The 19,864-nt window shown below is 43.2% G+C and overlaps 1 protein-coding gene across 3 annotated transcripts in view; it reads right to left on the reverse strand.

Moving 5' to 3' along the window:
• Nucleotides 1–553: 553 nt before the first annotated feature.
• The window catches only part of ZNF652 (zinc finger protein 652), a 74,648-nt gene continuing 55,337 nt past the window's right edge, over nucleotides 554–19,864 (reverse strand). For all 3 annotated transcript variants that reach the window (XM_088443575.1, XM_088443577.1, XM_088443576.1), the window contains 4 exons: nucleotides 18,073–18,220; nucleotides 4,295–4,410; nucleotides 2,916–3,060; nucleotides 554–1,603 (listed from right to left, as the gene is read on the reverse strand). In XM_088443575.1, coding sequence (XP_088299701.1) covers nucleotides 1,083–1,603; nucleotides 2,916–3,060; nucleotides 4,295–4,410; nucleotides 18,073–18,220 — 930 coding nt within the window. In that variant the 3' untranslated portion in view covers nucleotides 554–1,082. The remainder of the gene's footprint in view (nucleotides 1,604–2,915; nucleotides 3,061–4,294; nucleotides 4,411–18,072; nucleotides 18,221–19,864) is intronic.

The raw sequence follows: 19,864 nt of genomic DNA on the forward strand, positions 1-19,864 counted from the left end.
AAAAGGGAATAAACTTTAAAGGTGCAGTTCCATTTTGCCCAGCTGCAAGATTTCTTTTTACCAATGCATGTGTTGGTAATTACTATGGACTTAATAATTTAGACACTAAGGCAAAAGTTCTGAAAACTGAAAAGGACAGCGGATTTCTGGATGCCAAATTCCTTGTGGGTCCGGTGATGGCATAAAGAAGTAACCAGCAAGGGGGACTGCACTTTTAAAGGTAAAAAAAGGTCCTAAATGTACACCACTTTTACAAATCCAGGGCGGTAAGTATTACCAAAGGCCAGAAAAAAAGTAGTGAACTTTGTGATTTGTTTTCTCTCTGAATGGTTATTTAAAACAAAATAAAATTGGGAATGAAGAGAAAAGCTAGACAAAATAAAATAAAAATTACACATCTTTGTTGAAATACATCAGACTAGATTTAGCCTATACAAAACAAAATCCTCTAAAATAATTTTGGTAGTAAAATAATACGCATGGGAGCCGTCTAATCATTTTCTCAGACATAACGGCATACCTTCTTGGGGCTGTAACATGAAGAGTAAAGGGAGCAAAAAAATTTTTTTTTAATGCTTTAAGGACATTTTCAGTCTCAGACATTAGTATACAATAGGGACTTAAAATACCCTAAAGTTCCTTCTCCGCCTTCCCAGAGTAGTTTGGGATCCATCCATCTGGGACCATTCACCTTGCCCAGTTTTAAGTTATTTCTTAACTTGTTTTTAGCCTGGTATGAAGACTGTCAGACAATCTGCAGACTCTGGGTTAGTGCCGGTAAACCCCCTGTTTTGTAGGATCAAATTGTTGGTACGGTCATGACAACTTGTAGGTTAAAATAATGCTTGAGTAGTAATCACGAGTCAGTCACCCCATTGGGGCAACACTGCTCTATGCTACAGTCATTTCCCAAAACAGGGTCTTGATGCGCTCCACGTTTGTGAACTTTTAATGCACTCCGCCAGTAACAAGGGCCTGTTGTGTAGTTGTTGCCTAGCCATTTGCTGATGCTGTTCCATCAAATCTAGGAGGGGGCACCAACCACATTAGGCTGGCACTATTCTTGTAGTTTGCCATTGCCATTAATGATGTTGACTAGCGCTGGTCTTCTCTGCCAGGTGCCGTAGGAAACTATCATCGGCCTGTCCACGGTGATTCAATGCCTCGCTCTTAAACAGAGCTGGTGGTGGAGGCAGGTGTGGTACTGGAGGTACTGCCAAGTGATGTGGATGGGAGTGCGGATGTGGGTGCAGATGCAGGTGGGAGAATGGATGAGGGATGGGCCGAGGCGGCAAGGAAGTCAGGGCATTAAGGTTCAGGGGTGGCGTGGGACTGCTTGGTGGCACATGGGCTGTTTGGAGGTTGTTAATACCTTGTGAGGGATTGTTAAGAGCAATCTGCAAGGCTGGAGGAACACCCACTGGACTGGTGACTCTGAAACACTTCTCCTTGTGAGCCTTTAGCATGTTAGAGAAACGGAAGCGCATACCACAAACATCACATGGATAAGGCTTCTCCCCCGTATGGGTCCTGCGGTGACGCTTCATGTTTGGGCGGCTTGTAAAGCTCTTGCCACAGATTTCACAGATAAAGGGTTTCTCTCCTAAAAAGAAAAAAACAACATAGCTTAATATAAATCAAATATTGAATGTGTGTGTACTTCAAGGGTTTTGCATTGACTGGGTGGTAATATAAGAATTAATAATGTCAGTAGATGATTGCCGATTAGGAGAAAAGTTATTTTGTTGCTCCGGAGAGTTTACATCCATCAATTAGGTTACTGAAGAGATACTACAAGATGTTCTCCAGTTTGGGATACTCCTCTAAATTTAAAACAGCTTTGGTAATACTGTATAGACATTTTGTTTTTGGAATCATGATGACCTCATTGGATAAGGTATGTAAAAATAAAGTACAATATGCCCTTTATCTAAAAGCCCCAAATTTCCCGACATATATACTAAATGATTCAGGGAATACTGTGCAGGGGAGTCTGCAAACCTGACCCAGTTGTGAAAAGACAAGGTCAAAACCACATTCCAACTGGAACCCAGAGGTTTTTAAAAATCACTGACCAATTTTGGCATTAACAATCATCAGCAATTATATTGTGTGCAATGCAGAATCTTGATGGTATTTAAGGAGACAGAATTAGCATCTAAATGGTTTATAAAATAAATAGGTACTCCATCTTGTTATCTTCCAGGGAGATTTGTTACAGTTCACTATGAATATTTCAATATGACTTTTCTTGGACAAACTTTAGCTTAAAAACTCTCAAAATTTGTGCTATTTGATACAGGAGATGCAAATGTTGGCTGGGTACTTTTTAATACGCTGCAGATACTTGGTATTATCACCAATTGATCAATAGTCCCTGTAGCCCTAGTGTCTGGATAGAGGAGATGTCATCAAATAGAAGACCTAGTTGATCTTAAGTGAGCTGCATACAGTTCTAAATGCAACAACAATAAAAAATATTTGAAGTCTTTTAGCAATTGGTAATGGAACACTTGTCAAATCTAAAATCATAAAATCTAGTGTTATGACAAAATAAAATTATTTAACTAGTTTAATACCAATAAAGAATTAAAATGATATTGAACTAATTAAAATGAAATGTATTATTGACTTCCCAAATTGCTGAATATTTGTTGAGACCTTAAAATGCACCTGTCTCCTACCTGGAGGTACTGGAGGAACAGGTTTTTGGAGCAGAATTTAGAGTTTTTGAGAATGCAGCTTGGAACCTCATTGAGATATATGGTTCCAAATGAATTGACAGGCAGTATTCTCATAAAAATTTGAAGGGCTCACAAACAATTGCACAACCCCAGACATCCTCTTTGCAAACTAACAAAGGCATATAGGAGCAAACACAGGTAAAGGGGAAACGATGGAGGGAATAATCTTACCAGTGTGTGTTTTCATGTGCTCATCAAAATACTGCTTCATATTGAAGTCCTTGCCACACCATTGGCACATGAACTGCTTGTGTCCGATGTGGATGCTCATATGTGACCGCAGCTGATACTTGTACTGAAACCGCTCATCGCAGTTCTGAAATCAGAAAAAGCTGTTAAAAGTACCTGGAATACACACACCTTTTCAGTATTTGGGCTTAAGTAATAACCACGAAAATGACAAGTCAAGGTAGATAAAACATATAGCAAAGGCTGTTTATTATTGTCTATTACTGAACTAAATAACTGGTGTGTTTATAGTCCACTAACTATGTGCATCATGCTCTCACTGCTCTACTGCAGGATGCTATGTAAGGAGGGGAATAATGCTATAAATAAGCAGACAGAATTTCAGTGATAGCTTTGCAAACTTGCTGTGCAGAAACACACTGCCGTGTAATAGACTAAAGCTGTCAGATATCTGTCTGCTTGGAATGAAAACCTGGTAATGTATGGGAGCAAATAACAGTCGATCATACGGTTTTAAACACTGAAAAAAGGTCAAAAACATTATTCAAATTGGTTACATTTGTGTGTTTTAACCAATTTGTCTGAACAACCATTTTTGGATATTTTCCAGTGTTTGTGAGCAAATGGAAGATTGTCATTTGCTCCCATACATTACCAGGTTTTCATTCCAACCAGCCAGATTGGACAGATATCTGATAGAAAATTGCATAGTGGATGGCCAGCTTTACACTGAATAATGTATTTTACCTCCTTGGATCATCCGTAAAAAATTCAATTTTTGAAATATATTTGTGGACCTATATGTTGGTTTCAGTGTACTAAAATGACTACTCCTAGTATATACTGTATGTGGCAGTGCAATTTACAATCCAATTCACAACGTATATAAAATGTACATATTGGAACAACTATGCTTTTCTTTTGATGCCCATTAGATATGCTTACAAGATGAGGCAGCTGATAACCAGCTTAAGAATGGCATGGCAACAAGGTTACTTAACATTGTTGCCTCAGAGCGCTGGTGTCATGGATTCAATTACAGTTATCTGTGTGGAATTAATTTCCATAGGTTTCCTCTGGGTGCTCCAGTTTACTAGCACAGTCCAAAAACATCAGTTTGCTTGTGACAAAAATGTGCATTAGTGTAAGTTTGTGTGACAGTTAATTTAGGCAAGGACGGTGGTGATTGAACCAATATTGTTTGGAAAGCGCTGATTAATATCATGGTACTATACAAATAAATAACAAACCTTGCTTTTATTCTTGTATATTTCTGCATTAATATAGTTAAAACTATAAATTGGAAGATTTCAATACCAAGTGCATGGTACTGACTCGGGATCATAGGACTCACATCTCACCTCACATCTGAAAGGCTTCTCTCCTGAGTGTTGCAAAGAGTGTACCTTCAAGGACATACTTCTCTTGAATGATTTCCCACACGTCTCACAGGTGAATGGCATGTCTTTCGTGTGAGCTGTATAGAAAGCCAGAGACAAGTGTTAAAAAAAACAAAAAAAACGGCCAACCATATATGTGTCAGCAGATTATCTGCCCATGCAAGACGACCAAAAGGTTTCTTTAATTAGGTACAGAGACAAATCGTGGTAATTGGTTTACACTCATGACTGAAATGGGGTGGACCTATTTTATTTGTTATTAATGAACATGCTAATCGTTGTGGGGCAATACAATTGTAATATAAATTATCACTCATTAATGCCCATCGTGTAGCCAGTCTTGAAAGAGGAAGCTGGCTACTTTGGAAAGCAACTACTCTGAAACTTCAGATAAAGAAAACAAATATACATTAACTTGACATTTCATGTTGTATCAAGTATCACATAACGCTACATTTAAGGGGCATCCAATTAGCCACGTTAACCTAACTTGTGAGCCGGGCACAAGATGTTTGGTATTCCATTAGCATTGCAAATGTAACTGCAGTCATTTACAATAGGATTTAACGCTGCTTCATTTCTCGCAGCTCCAGAGCAGGTGCAAAGTCGGGGAACATCACCCCTTCATGATGTAATTTCTAATGAGCAGGGCCCTCTTCCCTCATGTGCTTCTCCTTCCCTTACTCATAAAATCATCTACTCCAAACTCCCCACAAAGGCACCTAACACTTGGTGGCTGACACCCTGCTGCTTGTGAGTGTTATGATCGCTATTGCAGCAATGTTTATAAACTATGTCCTTGTCCTGCATTTTTTTTGTCCTGCAAGTCTCTTTTTTCTTGTTTGCCAATTTGTTTATGGACTTTGTGAGGCGCTGCAGAACCCTTGTGGCGCCATATAAAAGGATAATATTTTAAGATAAATATGTTGGGACTTGGTTCAGAACCATTGGGATAGCCCCGCTAATGATTAGACAATTAGAAGTTTTTAATTATCTTAATTTGGCTAATAATTACATGTCATGTGCAGAAAAATGGGTTAAAAGATGTAGGAAGGGTATATGGAGGTGCTGTAAAGATGGGACAGGTGTTTTTAACATTGTAGGCGGGAGTTAAAGGTGTTTTTTCACCAATTTTTGAAAGTGGCTTAAAAGGACTCAAAATTCACCCTAAAGGTATGTTGATGCACCCCTAATTTAACTAGAGCATTTATTTACTGAAAGAACTTGCTTTTTATAACTTTTTCACGGTTAAAAACATAGAAAAATCAGCTAGTTGAAACCTTTTAAAAACAAAAAATATTTTGCTTTTGACAAGAGATATTTAATGTTATCCAATATGTATTTGCAGTTTTTTTTTTTTTTTTTTTTTTTTTTTTTTTAAGAGTACAGGCTGATTTCCCAATTTTTCAACATAATTAACGCAGCTATTAAAAGCAAAAATTACTGTGCAAGGTTATCAATTGAATGGCATGTGAAACAGGAGTGCGTATGGCAGCTTAATCGTAAATTGGGTGCAATTTCGCAGCTAATTGGACATGCCCCTAAATGTGCAAGACAAAAAAAAAAAAACCTTTAGTCACTTATACCCCTTTTACACCGGAGCTAAAACCCGGGTTATTGAAGGGTTAACCGGGGCAGCTCCCTGGTGTAAAAGGGGAGGGGGTTGGATCGCCGGGTCGAGTGACCCGGCAATCCAACCCAGGTAAATAGCAGGGTTTAACATGGGCGTAGCCTGAGAAACCCTGCTGTGAGAACAGCGCACCCCGGGTCACGATGACCTGGAGTGCGCTGCTAGCCGGCCGATTGGTCCGGCTTCAGTGGCGCTTGGAGATTAAGTCATCTACAAGCGACCACTTAGACGCCGGAAAAGCTGGGTCTATGCAGACCCGACTCCGGTGTGAGCGGCGCCAACTCGGGAATATCCAGAGTCGGCGCCGGCAAAATTCTGGGTCTGATCCGGATAGGAACCCTGTTCCAACTCTGGGTCAGAGCTGAAAATTTGGTGGAAAAGGGGGGTATTAGTCTAATTAAGGAAGATCAAAACTCAATAACTGGAAAACACTGTCTCCATAAACATTATTGGTTAAAAGTTTAGACTCGAGCATAGGTTCTCAAACTCGGTGCTCAGGACCACACACAGTGCATGTTTTTCAGGTCTCTTTCATTGACCAAAGTGAAATAATTAGCTCCACCAGTGGAACTTTTAAAATGTTTCAGTGAGTAATGAATACACCTGTGCAGCTGATAGGTGACCTGGAAAATGTGAACTGTGTGTGGTCCTGAGGACAGAGTTTGAGAACCTCTGGTGTAGAGCAATCTCATTTTTGCAGTTTTTAATGCATTTTTACTCAAGTACATTGAATAACCTGAAATGGTGCAAAGCTAAGCAGTAAATTGTTAGAGATCAAACAAAAGTTATAAAAAAGGCCTTTAAAAGGGAACAAGTAATGGAATAAGAATTACAGCTGTTCTGCTGCAATAAAAAAAAAAAAAGAGGCTTCGTGGTCTACTGAAGACTGGAAGAAGAACTTGGACAGAGGAATCAAAATTTAAAAGCTTTGGTTCATCACGCAGGGTTTATGTATGCCATTGAGTTCCACACTGGTTCCTCAGTGTGTTTTGCTTATTTACTAGGCAGCGGCTTCTAAAAGCTGCGGCTTTCAGACTCAAAATGTAAAAGGGCAATGATTTTAATAGCAAAACACCCACTACTAAAAGCATTGTCCTTTAAATTCTGGACTTAAATACACCGGAGAGCGGTAGCGGCTTAGAAAATAAACCCCTTTGATACCAACAGTCAAACATCGACAAGGAAGCATAATGGTCTGGGGGGTCTTTTGCTAGTTCCTGAGTCCGAAGCCTGCATAGAGTATTCGTTCACAAGGATTCAATCTGCACTAGATTACAAGCAAATCAGCAAACAACAGTCATTTAAGTACCAACATTATAGCTGTTTTTGTGACAAATACTATACCGCATTTGGTAGGTGGTGCTCCCCACATATTAAGTATTCAAACTCTCAGATTTTTTGCAACAGAGCAAAAAACTAGACATAAAAGGCTTATATATAACTTAACCCTTAAAAAAGACTTTCGAATTCACAGGTGGGATATATCAAGGTGTAGGAATCAATAAATAAAGTATTAAATCAGAATGGTAATATACTCAGCGAAAATATGAAGGGTTCCCTCTAATACTGATTAAAATATCAATTATACAGTAAGTGTATTCTTGGTCACACTTTTGATATCACAAATGGTTATATGTTCTCCGTTACCTTGGTCATCTGACCAATATAGGTGAATTATCCAAGTACTAACCAGACTCAACAATTCAATCAGCATATATGGGGTTGAATACCACCTATAAATTTACAAGGTCAGTTCCTTTCGTGCTATTATATACCTAATATATTCATGTCAGTGCTTATTCAATTTATGATTAGGCTTAGTTATTTTTAGAACACACCTTAAGTATATAAATCACCCTACTGTACCACCATACTGTAGATAATCAGATCAGGGGAATATAAAAGATCTCCCGTTTATAATCAAGTTTGATAAAAATCTGAGTAGGGCAAAATTCTCCTCAGATAGACATGTATGTTTTTCAAACATATATGTAGAAAAATAAAGTCTGTTGTACTGTATATCACAAATCCGTATATCAAGAGTCTTAATAATAAATATATTTAATCACATTTACAGTTGTTCACTATAATTTGTATAACAAATCAATAATAAATTACCACATATAAATAATTCTGATAAGCAGGTTTAGGTATTCTAAATGCTCCACACTCATATGCAAAGGATCAGTAAATCAAATTGTAATACAGGTTGAGTCTCCCATATCCAAATACGGAATATTTTTAGCATGACTGAGATTGTGAAACCTTTGATTTTTGATGGTTCAAAGTACACAAACTTTGTTTAAGGCACAAAATTTATTAAAAATAAAGTATAAAATGACCTATAGGCTGTGTGTATATGTAACAAATACATTTCATGTAGGTACACAAACTTTGTTTGAGACACAAAATGATTGAAAATATTGTATAAAATTACCTTCAGGCTGTGTATATAAGGTGTATATAAAAAACATAAATGCATTCTGTGTTTAGATGTGGGCCCTATTCCTAAGACATTTCAATATGGTATGCAAATATTCCAAAATACGGAATATTCCGATATCCAAGCATTTTGGATATGGGAGACTCAACCTGTACATTGTTCATCACACAGAAAGGTGTCCTGTTCAACACGGCTATTGGAAACAGTATAAAGGAAATGGTTTCATTGTAGCACAATGCAAAGAATGTTTAAGTATCAGGCTAGGTCAAAGATAGAGTGCCAAATCCTATCACTTCTACTGTTCTATGTCATGCACCTGGCATAAGACACAGAATGAGAGAGTGACAGAGTGATTATTGGCATAAATAAGAATATAGGCATGTTTCTGCTATTCGTTATGCCGATGGGGAGGCCCCTGTTACAATTGCATTGCAGTTGAAAAAAATACCGTCAACCTGAATGAGAGCATGTGCTGAAAAGTAGTATCAGGACAGACAGATTGCCGTTTATATAGTGTCTTGCAGTTATATCTACTACATTAGTGTCAGCGGCTTTGACACTAACGTAGCATTTCACATGCAGATACAGTCGCACACAATATAGGCATACCGCAAATAGGACTCAAAATGCTTTTGAGTCCTATTCGTATCACTTTGTGAATAAGATGCGTTTTAAAGGGCAAGAGTCGCACAGAAAGACGCTCAGTGTCGGGCTACAGCATGGCGCGTCTAGAAGAGCTGTTTAACATGCAAGGAGGCTAGATGTATTTGGACACATCTATTTCTCCTACCAGTTACTTCTAATGTGGTCTACAGAGATTACTACAAATATACAATTTCTAGTGGACTTAGTTTGCCAATTCTTGTACAAATACAGGTTATGAATTGCAATTTAGTACAAATATTAAAATTGACAATATTTTTCTTGTGCCAAGACATTATCTTTGGTTCTCTACTTAAAAAGTGTAATCAATATTGTATACAAACAATTTGTCACTTATAGCTTTCATTTTAATTATATAGATATTCCAATCTGAACTGAATATGAACCAAGCTCCTGTATCAACTTATGTAATTTAGAGTATGGAAAGTTTTGACTCTGGGTGTGCTTCTTGTAAGAAGGTATAATTAATAAGGCTAATACTATAACAACAAATATGACATAACCTGAAGTTTTATATTATACATTTAGAAAGGGAAGAAAGCAACTGAACATAGTCTAATTTAACCTGTTGCAGCGTTAAAGTCTTTGATGTTTTTTAGCACTACTTTAGAAGTGAGCGTTTAGTATTTGTGTGTTATAAGTCAGTATCATCAGAAAATGGAATGTGTACATGTACCCAAGTTACTAACAAAAATATACTTCTAAAAAGGACACAAAGTATCCATGCACATAGCACTAATTCTCTTTTACTTCCTATGAAACTGTTTATACCATGTAAACCCCACTACGTGGCACATGTTGGCATGGAAAAACTTTAAGCGTTGCTCTGTTAAAAAAAGAATAGCATATCAGAATATACTGCAGTAAGTTCTCCATCTAGTGGCTCAAACATAGAATGCATGCTGGAAAAAGTGTTTTTAAAACGTATACAAGTTACAAAATATTCAAAAGTACAGTACGGATAAAAACCCAAAAAATTTTATGCATACATGAGGAGTATACATACATACATATATATATATATATATATATATATATACACATACACACATACACTTTTTTTGTCCATTCCTCACTCACTTTGGAAAAATAAATGCTGGGGTGCAACATCAAATTGTGGTCCAGGTAGGTCCAAGGAACCACCAATAGATAGAGAGTTTTTTAGGGGTGCACTCACCAGACTTCAAACAAGAGTTCAAAAAGTCAGCTTTATTCCATAGAACGCTATTCCAACGTTTCGGTCCTCTTGAGACCTTTGTCAAGGTGTAATAATCAACTACATACAGCATCCTTAAATACCCCTACACCCTCCCCCTACATAATAAACAAACACATGTAAAAGACAAGACATGGACACATTTAACATTACACCAACCGGCATCCCCGTAATGATAGTCTGCTTATCCACGGAATATAACACCGTAGCTTGCATCTCTCAGGGTCCAACATAATTAGCCGCAACCAACAGCTGAGAGCTGCGGGCGGCGTCTCCATAACCCACATGGTTTGCGCATAGAGCTGACGTCACTCCCTATGTATGTATGTATATATATATATATATATATATATATATATATATATATATACACATACACACATATATATATGTGTATTAGTACTAAACTACAATGTACATTTTTTGCCCTGAAAAACGCAGCATCCCATTTATGTCACTGCATTCTATAGGATGGTGGATCTTTACTAGTACTGCTCCTCCTCCTTTTAATAAATAAATGAGGAACTTTGCAAATTCAGCTACTACTCCAGATGGTGTACATCAGGGGTGATGATCTACTTATAAAAATCTTTAGTGATCTACAAAGTATGTACACTTGCTCGTGTCATAGGCGCGAGCACGAAAAAAGGGACGAGGCGTGCAAAAGGGGCGTGACCTTGCAGCAATAGGTGTAGGGTTTGTCCCGCCGAAATCACACATTGGCCCCCAATTTAAAATAATAAAAAAAAACACACACACACACATTGGCCCCTACAACAAAACACCCAGTCACAATGTCACCCTAACCATCTGAGTATTTTCTATTCTCTGCTCTGCCCCCCTACAGGAGTTAACTTACCTTTTTTCCTCCTTCAGTGCAGTCTCATCCAATCTGGGTGGGTCTCCAGTAGACAGGCAAACGTCTTACATGCCGTACGCGGAGTTGCCGGCAGTAAGTGGTGAGGTGGGGGAAAGGGAGCCCCCTTAGGAAGTGGACCAGCCAGGTGCCAAAGGGGTAAGGGTCCTGGGTGACCGCCTAGTCACATTTCTTCTCAGCCTTCAGAGGTGCGAGTAGAAATGTGTGCAAATTCTGTTGTTTGGGTGCAGTAACGGCGGTTTGGGCGCCCAAATGGCTGATTCAACTCCCTAACCACTTCTAGAGACAAAGTTTAGCCACTTTGCCAGGCTAAAACCGCTGCTTTTAGGTGCGTTAAATACTAATGGGCACCCGAATGGAAAAACAATTGAATTGCTCAGTCGGGCGCCTATTCGTATAGCCACCCAGCAGGGGGGCGCGCAAAACAATTGAATCGCCCCAATGGACTGAGTTTATACAGTTTGTTTTCCCTCGTAGAAGATCTATAGCTCTACTAAAATTGTAAACATTGCATGATATAGTGTGATATTGTCAGTTGTAAACTTTGGATTTGAATTGATCAAAAGAGGGAATATTGTATATCATTTAATACTACACATGGGGGGAATCAACTGTTATTTACGTGCTCGTTAGTAATGGGTGCTGATCGCAACCTCCCGAGGTGGCGTGTAGAAATCTGCAAAAAGTCCGTCTTTTAGGGCACGCAAACTGCATTTTCTCCAGAAGGGTTAGCTGCTTTACGCATATAAACCCGGTGCATTTGGTCGTGATATGTACAAATAGTAATGGGCGGCTAAAATAATTGAATATTGCCCCTCGATCTCCCGTCACTTTAGACGGGAGATCAGGTGCAAAAAAACAATTGAATTTCCCCCATAGTAGTTTGTTTGAAATAACCCTTTATGGCTACAATAAATGTCCTTTCCCTAAATGTATAAGAATTACACTAGAAAAGATTACGCATAAAATATGAGATATGGTAAGAACTTACCCTTGTTATCTCTATTTCTACGAAGTCCATAGGGTTCCACAGGATACCTTGGGGTATAGGTGATGACGTCAGGCATCGGGCACCATAGAGTTAAGTTTTCAGCCTCCCAGGATGCACTAGGGTCCCCCTCCTATACCCCGCCCCCGAGCCAAGGCATCTCAGTTACGTACCAAGCCATAGGCCGGAGGAGGAGAAGGAAGAGAGAGAAAAAAGATCTGGACACACACAAGAATCACATTCTCACCAGAGGGAGACAGAAAAACCGGTGACTAGAGTAAAGCCAATCTGCAGCACAGGTGCGACAGGGCGGGAGTCCTGTGGAACCCTATGGACTTCGTAGAAATAGAGATAACAAGGGTAAGTTCTTACCATATCTCATATTTTCTACTTCAGGGTCCATAGGGTATCCACAGGATATCTTGGGGATGTCCCAAAGCAGTATCCTTCAAGGGTGGGGACGCTCCTGTGCTGAAAGGAGAATCCACCGCCCGAAGGAAGCATCCTGAGAGGCAAAGGTGTCAAATGCGTAATACCTCACAAAGGTATGGACAGAGGACCACGTGGCAGCCTTGCAGATCTGGACTGCAGAGGCACCACGTCGAGCTGCCCACGAGGGACCCACAGACCTAGTGGAATGAGCCCTCACAGAGGATGGAACCGGCAGGCCTTCATGAAGATAAGCTTCTGATATGGCCATACGGATCCAAGCTGCCAAAGTTTGTTTGGAAGCAGGCCAACCCTTTTTACGGAAGCCATAGAGGACAAACAAGGCGTCCGACTTCCGAAATGAAGAAGTGCGGTCAACATAAGTCCTTAAGGCCCGCACAACAACCAAAGTGGCCTCACCCACTGAAAGACCAGGTGAGTTAAAAGCCGGCACAACGATTTCTTCGTTAATATGAAACCGGGAAACAACTTTGGGATGAAATTCAGGACGAGTGCGCAGCACTGCCCTGTTCCCATGAAAAATCAAGAAAGGGGGTCTACAAGAGAGAGCCCTTAAATCAGAAACACGTCTGGCCGAAGCGATGGCCAGAAGGAAAACAAACAGTCTTAGCTGTTAGCCATTTAAGATCCACTGAGCCCAGTGGTTCAAACGGCGGTCCCTGGAGAGCCCTCAGGACCACAGACAAATCCCAAGGTGCCACAGATGGAACAAAAGGCGGCTGAATTCGCAGAACACCTTGCATAAAGGTGCGCACATCAGGGATTGTAGCAATCCTACGATGGAACCAGACAGACAGGGCAGAAACCTGCACCTTCAAAGAAGCAAGGCGAACCCCATGGTCCAGTCCCGCTTGTAGGAAGGCTAGTACTCTAGACAGACGAAATTCCCGAGGTGCAAAACCTCTCGGCCGACACCACTGGAAAAACGTATGCCACACACGATGGTATATTCTCGCGGAAGACGGTTTCCGAGCTCTGAGCATGGTTCGCACTACAGAGCTGGAAAAACCCCTGGACCTTAACATGGCCGTCTCAACAGCCACGCCGTCAAAGACAGCCGAGTCAGGTCCGGGTGAAGACAGGGACCCTGTGACAGAAGGTCCGGTCGTAGCGGCAACGGCAGAGGACTGGCCACGGACAGACCCTGAAGGTCTGAGAACCAGTGCCGTCTGGGCCATGCACAGAAGCGCCCCTCGGAGGAAACAGATAAGCGAACCGGAACGTCCACCGGACGGACAGAGCATCCACCAGAGACGCCTTTTCGTCTCTTGTGCGAGACCCGTACACCGGCAACTTGTTATTGTGCTGGGACGCCATGAGGTCGATCTCTGGAAGACCCCACCTGTCCACCAGCAGTTGAAAAACGTCCGGGTGCAGGCACCATTCCCCCGGATGAACGTCCTGGCGACTGAGAAAGTCCGCCTCCCAGTTCAGCACTCCTGGGATGAATACTGCTGATATAGCCGGGAGATTGCGCTCCGCCCATACCAGGATTTGGGACACCTCTACGAGAGCCGCCCGACTTCGGGTTCATCCCTGCCGATTTATGTAGGCCACGGTGGTAGCGTTGTCCGACTGGACCTGCACTGGGTGACCTTGGAGAACCCGATGTGCCTGCTGGAGAGCATTGAACACCGCGCGGAGCTCCAAAATGTTTATTGGAAGCTCTGCTTCTGCCTGAGTCCACCTGCCCTGGAACAAGTGTGGACCCGAGACTGCTCCCCATCCCCGAAGACTGGCGTCCGTTGTCAACAGGACCCAATTCGCCACCCAGAACGGACGACCCCTGTTGAGATGGGTCGTCTGCAACCACCAGGCTAAGGACAGGCGAACCTCCGGAGTGAGCACTATCGTCTGGGATTTTAGAGACTGAGGCAGCCCATTCCATTTGGACAGGATCAGGTGCTGCAGAGGTCTGGAGTGAAACTGGGCATATTCCACCATGTCGAATACCGACACCATGGAGCCCAGTAACCCCATCGCCGAATACAGAGGCACCCGGCGGCTCTGCAGACAACTGCGCACCTTCAACTGCAAGGCAGAGATCTTTTCCCCCGTCACAAAGATCCTTTGCTGTCCAGAGTCCAATAAGGCTCCGAGGTGCAGAATCCGCTGAGACGGGATCAGGGTGGACTTTTGCCAGTTTATTAACCAGCCGTGCCGTTGCAGTACCGCAATGGTCAGGTCCAAGTGGCGTAGAAGGAGCTCTGGAGATCCTGCCACCAAGAGAAGGTCGTCCAAGTACGGTAACATGCGGACTCCCTGCAGCCTCAGGGAAGCCGCCATGACCGCCATCATCTTGGTGAAAACACGTGGTGCTGTCGCCAGGCCAAAAGGCAACGCCCGGAACTGAAAGTGGTCGTTGCGGATTGCAAACCTGAGGAACTGTTGATGGCGTAAAAGAATAGGGACATGCAGGTAAGCGTCCTGTATGTCCAACGACACCATGTAATCCCCCAGGTTCCAGCGCCAGAATGATGGACCACAGGGTCTCCATCCGAAACTTCAGCACCCGCAAAGACTTGTTGAGAGCTTTGAGGTTGAGTATCGGACGATACGACCCATTGGGTTTCTGCACCAAAAAGAGATTGGAATAGAAACCCTGGCCCCTCTGGGAGAATGGAACAGGCACTATAACTCCAGCCTGGAGCATAGTGTGCAAAACCTTCCGCAGTTCCAAGGCTTTGTTACGATCTGATGGCAGACCCGTGGTGAAGAATCGAGATGGGGGTCTGTGCCGGAAGGAGAGGACGTACCCGTGAGAAACCACCTCGAGAACCCAAGTGTCTGTCGTGGTGACTGACCAACACCGGGCGAACTGCAGCAGACGGCCTCCCACTTTGGGATCCCCCAAAGGGAGGCCCGGACCGTCAGGCCGCAGGCTTGTCATCTGGCTTAGGGGCCGGACGCCTGGTACTCCAGGCCTGCTTCCGGGGCTTGGCCGATTTTTTGGGGCCAGCCCGTCGGGGAAAGGATTGTGCTTTAGGCCTACCCTGGGCCCTATAAGGCCGAAAGGACGACGTACCTGAACCAGAAGGAACTGCAGCAGACGGGAGACATGCCGATTTGGGCTACAATTTTGTCCAGGTCCGGACCAAATAGAACTTCTCCGTTAAAAGGCAACGCTTCCAAGCCCTTTTTGGAATCAGCGTCCGCCTTCCAAGATCGCAATCATAACATGCGACGAGCAGCTACAGCTGCCGAAGAAATGCGAGATGCCAGGGTACTGATATCCAAGGCCGCTTCGTTGATATAAGTGGCCGAATCCTGGAGATTGCCGATCAACTCCGTCTGTTCAGCCGAACAGTCGGAATCGAAGGACGCCTCCAAAGTGTCAGCCCAGCGCTCCATAGCTCTGGCAACCTAGCAAATGGCCATAGTCGGCCTAGCTGCCCCCCCCCCCCCAGCAAGGGAATAAACGGACTTTAGGCAGATCTCCACCTTGCGGTCGGTAGCATCCTTAAGGGAAGACATGGATGGCATGGGTAATGTGGCACTACGGACTAGGCGTGTCACATGAGAATCCACCTGTGGAGGGGATTCCCATTTAAAAAAATAATTATCCGCGAACGGATAAGCCACCGCCAAACGCCTCTGTGGCTGGTATCGTTTGCCAGGCTGTTTCCATGCCCCCTCTAAATGGTCCACCAACTGACCCGAAAGAGGCAACACTGTGGCGTCACCCTTAATATCATATTAAAAGGCATATTTAGATTTGGACACCGGAGGATCTGCGTCCTCAATCACCAAAGCTGTGCGGACTGCCCGAATAAGTCCAGGAATATACACCTTGGACCTAGCATCCGCCTCCTTAGTACGGAGAGGTTCCTGGTCGGAAAGATCCAGAATCTCCCCATCATCAGACGTCACTTCGTCATCCTCATAAGGAGCAGACAGACGCCACCGGCCGCAACACAGACTCCCCCTTGTAACACATCCGACAAGTGCTGTACAGAACTAGTCAGGGAATTAACCCACGCAGGCTCCTGAGAGACCAGGGGAGGGGAAATAGGGAGACTGTGGGGTACCATCAATTGCCTCGGGAAACCCTGCATGGGTGACGACACCACTGATTGCTGGGACAATCGCATCTGTGAGAACGCGGGCTGCGGAGCTAACTGGCCCACCAAGGTTGTAAGCACCTTTGCGAAACAAGCCCAGGGCGGGTCCTGTACCGGTGCTATGACCGTAATTGGCTGCGCCAATAAAAAACACTGCCGGCATAGCCCCTTCGCGCTACCCTCCCCCTCCGCTATAGGTACTTTACACGTAGTACACTGAAGCTGGAGGAAAGTCACTCTCAGACATGATGGTGTAAAGTATGTGACCCCTCTCACAATACTCGTTAGTATAGCGAGAGACCACCCTGCAGCACCGCACCGCAAGGGCTTTAGCAGAAAGAACAGGGACAGTGATAAGGCTGACAGTAAGAAATCAAAAGTACAGGCAGCAGTGCTAGCACAGTCACATACAATGCACAGAAAAATAAATCCTGCACTATCAGCGCTGATACTCAACTACACAGAGTCTGGTAGGACACAGCGCTGCATACACAGACCTGACCAAGCGGAGGAGAGGTATGCGGGGGGACCCAGACCACGATGCCTCCGACCTTAGGCTTCCAGCAGCGTTCACCATGCGTTCTGAAGATGGCCACTGAGGAGCATAGAGGAGGCTGGCGTCTGGGAGGAGCGCTGCCACAGGGCCAGTCGGCGTGTGCAGAGAGGGCTGTGTGCAGCGGGGGAGGCGCCGGCTGTGAGACAGGGAAGGTGCGCTCCCCTGGCATGCATTTAACTCCTGGGACGCCGCAGCGCTACCGCTCTGCCGTGGTCCACTGTCCCAGGGGGGTAGTGGAAGCGCAGGTTAATACCTGGCTCCACGCTGCAGCCAGTCCCCAGGGAGACCCCTGCCTGGAGACTTTTGGACCATGTTCAGCAGGGTCCCACCGTGGGACCCCTGCTACTTACCTTTGTCCCCCTTAGATCCGGCCATGGTCCAAAACATCTGGGGGTCACCGCTAGCTGTGACCCCAGATGCTTACCAGCATCCCCGGATCGGTACCGGCGGGGGTGTAAGGAAGACAGCATGGACGTCAGTACTGACTGTCCATGCTGTACTTCCAGATTTGCAGCCACAGCTGCAATGAAGAAAACTTCAGGAGCTCTTCTAAGCCCCCCTCGAGCAGGTGCATCTGACTCCGGTCGGGCACCACACGAAACAGATGCCTTGGCTCGGGGGCGGGGTATAGGAGGGGGACCCTAGTGCATCCTGGGAGGCGAGAAAACTTAACTCTATGGTGCCCGATGCCTGACGTCATCACCTATACCCCAAGGTATCCTGTGGATACCCTATGGACCCTGAAGTAGAAATTATGATTTCTGCAGTAATCACTTTCTCATAACTTATCTGGAAGACATCAGTCGGTGCCCACAAGAGAATTCTAAAAATGTAATATGCAGCTGGGCGACTTACCAACGAGATGCTTGCGGACATGTGCCATTGTGTAGAACTTCTTCTCACAGATCTCACACGAGAATTTCTTCTCAGCATATCCATGGACGATTTTAATGTGCTCATGGAGGGACCAGAGCTTTTTAAAGGTCTTGTTGCACGTGATACACTGTGGAGAAAAGTAGATCAGTCAGCTCCTTTAGGTCCAGAATCTTAGTAGTTAATATATACATTTGTAGAACAGTTACTGAATTATAGCAAAAAAATAATCATTATGACACAGTCTATGTTATTTACCTTTGAAAAGATCAGAAAACAAGGACATACTTTAATCCAGATAATCTATATGATGATATGTATTCCTTAATTTACTGCATTTGCCACTTAATTATAGAATTATTGAAATATAGTAGTTCAGACCTCCAAAAAATAACTTCTGTGAAATGCCTCTGTGATGGCTTAGAAAATGAGCACTTTAATTCCACATCATATGTAAGTAACAGCTACACTTAACTTGTTAACCCATCAACAACTGTCCACTATAAATTTATAGCAAGACTATAGGGGGAAATTCATTGAGCCGTGATAACCCATTACCAGGTGAAAATGTGACTTTTTACGGGAAATGCAAGTTTGAAGCTATTCAATTGTAAACATGCGTTAATTCTCCATAGGAGTTAACGTGTCTTTTTTTTTCAGGACATTCTAAGCAGGGGAAACTACATATTTTAAGGTACAAATTTGAGGACTTGGTTGAGAACCACTGGGACACCCTCCTTCATGATTGGGCACTTAGAAGTTTAGCTAAATTTGGCCAATAATGACATGTCATTTTTGGGGTGAAATTCTGCGAACTGCAGAATAATGGGTTACAAAATGTCGGACAAGTATAAGGGGGTGCTGTATGAATGGGACATGCATTTTTAAGTTTGCAAGTGGGAGTTACAGGTTAACATTTTTAAAAGTGGCTTAAAAAGACATCTCCTTACAGGCATTTTCATGCACCCCAAATTTATCTAGAGCATTCAGTTTACAGAAAAACCACTTACTTTCTATCATTGTTTCACTATTTTAAAAAATGTATTTAACAGCCATTTGACACGTTAAGAACCCCAAATACTTTGCTTTTGGCCACTTACACTTTACTGCTATCCACTATTAATATTGTGGTACAGGCTGATTTCTCCAATTTCACCCACACTTAACACAGGTACTACAAGCAAGAATTACCATGTGAATGCCAGAAAAGGCATTTTCTAATCGAATTGAGCATTAAACAGGAGTTTAACGCATACACGCAATATGCACGTTAAATTAACACACAAAAATTTTTATCACTGCTAATTGAATTTGGCCCTATAGCTTTAACCCTCCCCTGAAAACAGATTATGATACCATATCTCATTTTTCTACAGTCCTAGGTTAAGAACTTACCCTTGTTATCTCTCTTTCTTCGAAGTCCATAGGGTTGACCTTGGGGTACAAGTTGGGAACCAAATCCGGGCAAAACGCACTTAAAGCCTTTAGCTCCCAGGATGCACTGGGTCCACTCTCCCTATAACCCCGTCCCCAATCCAGTTTTTAAGTAGCCAAAGGCCGGAGGAGGAGAGAGAGAGAGAGAGAGAGAGAGAGAGAGAAGACTGGAACACTCAAGAACCATACTCACAGAGGAGGAGACGGGAAACCGGTGACCAGTAACACAGTCCATACGAAGCCAGGTGCATCAGGGCAGGTGCCCTGTGGACCCTATGGACTTCGAAGAAAGAGATAAAAAGGGTACGTTCTTACCATATCTCATTTTCTTCTTCAGGGT

This window comes from Taudactylus pleione, unplaced genomic scaffold, assembly GCF_031769625.1.
Source record: "Taudactylus pleione unplaced genomic scaffold, aTauple2 ptg000331l, whole genome shotgun sequence".
Taxonomy (NCBI): domain Eukaryota; kingdom Metazoa; phylum Chordata; class Amphibia; order Anura; family Myobatrachidae; genus Taudactylus; species Taudactylus pleione.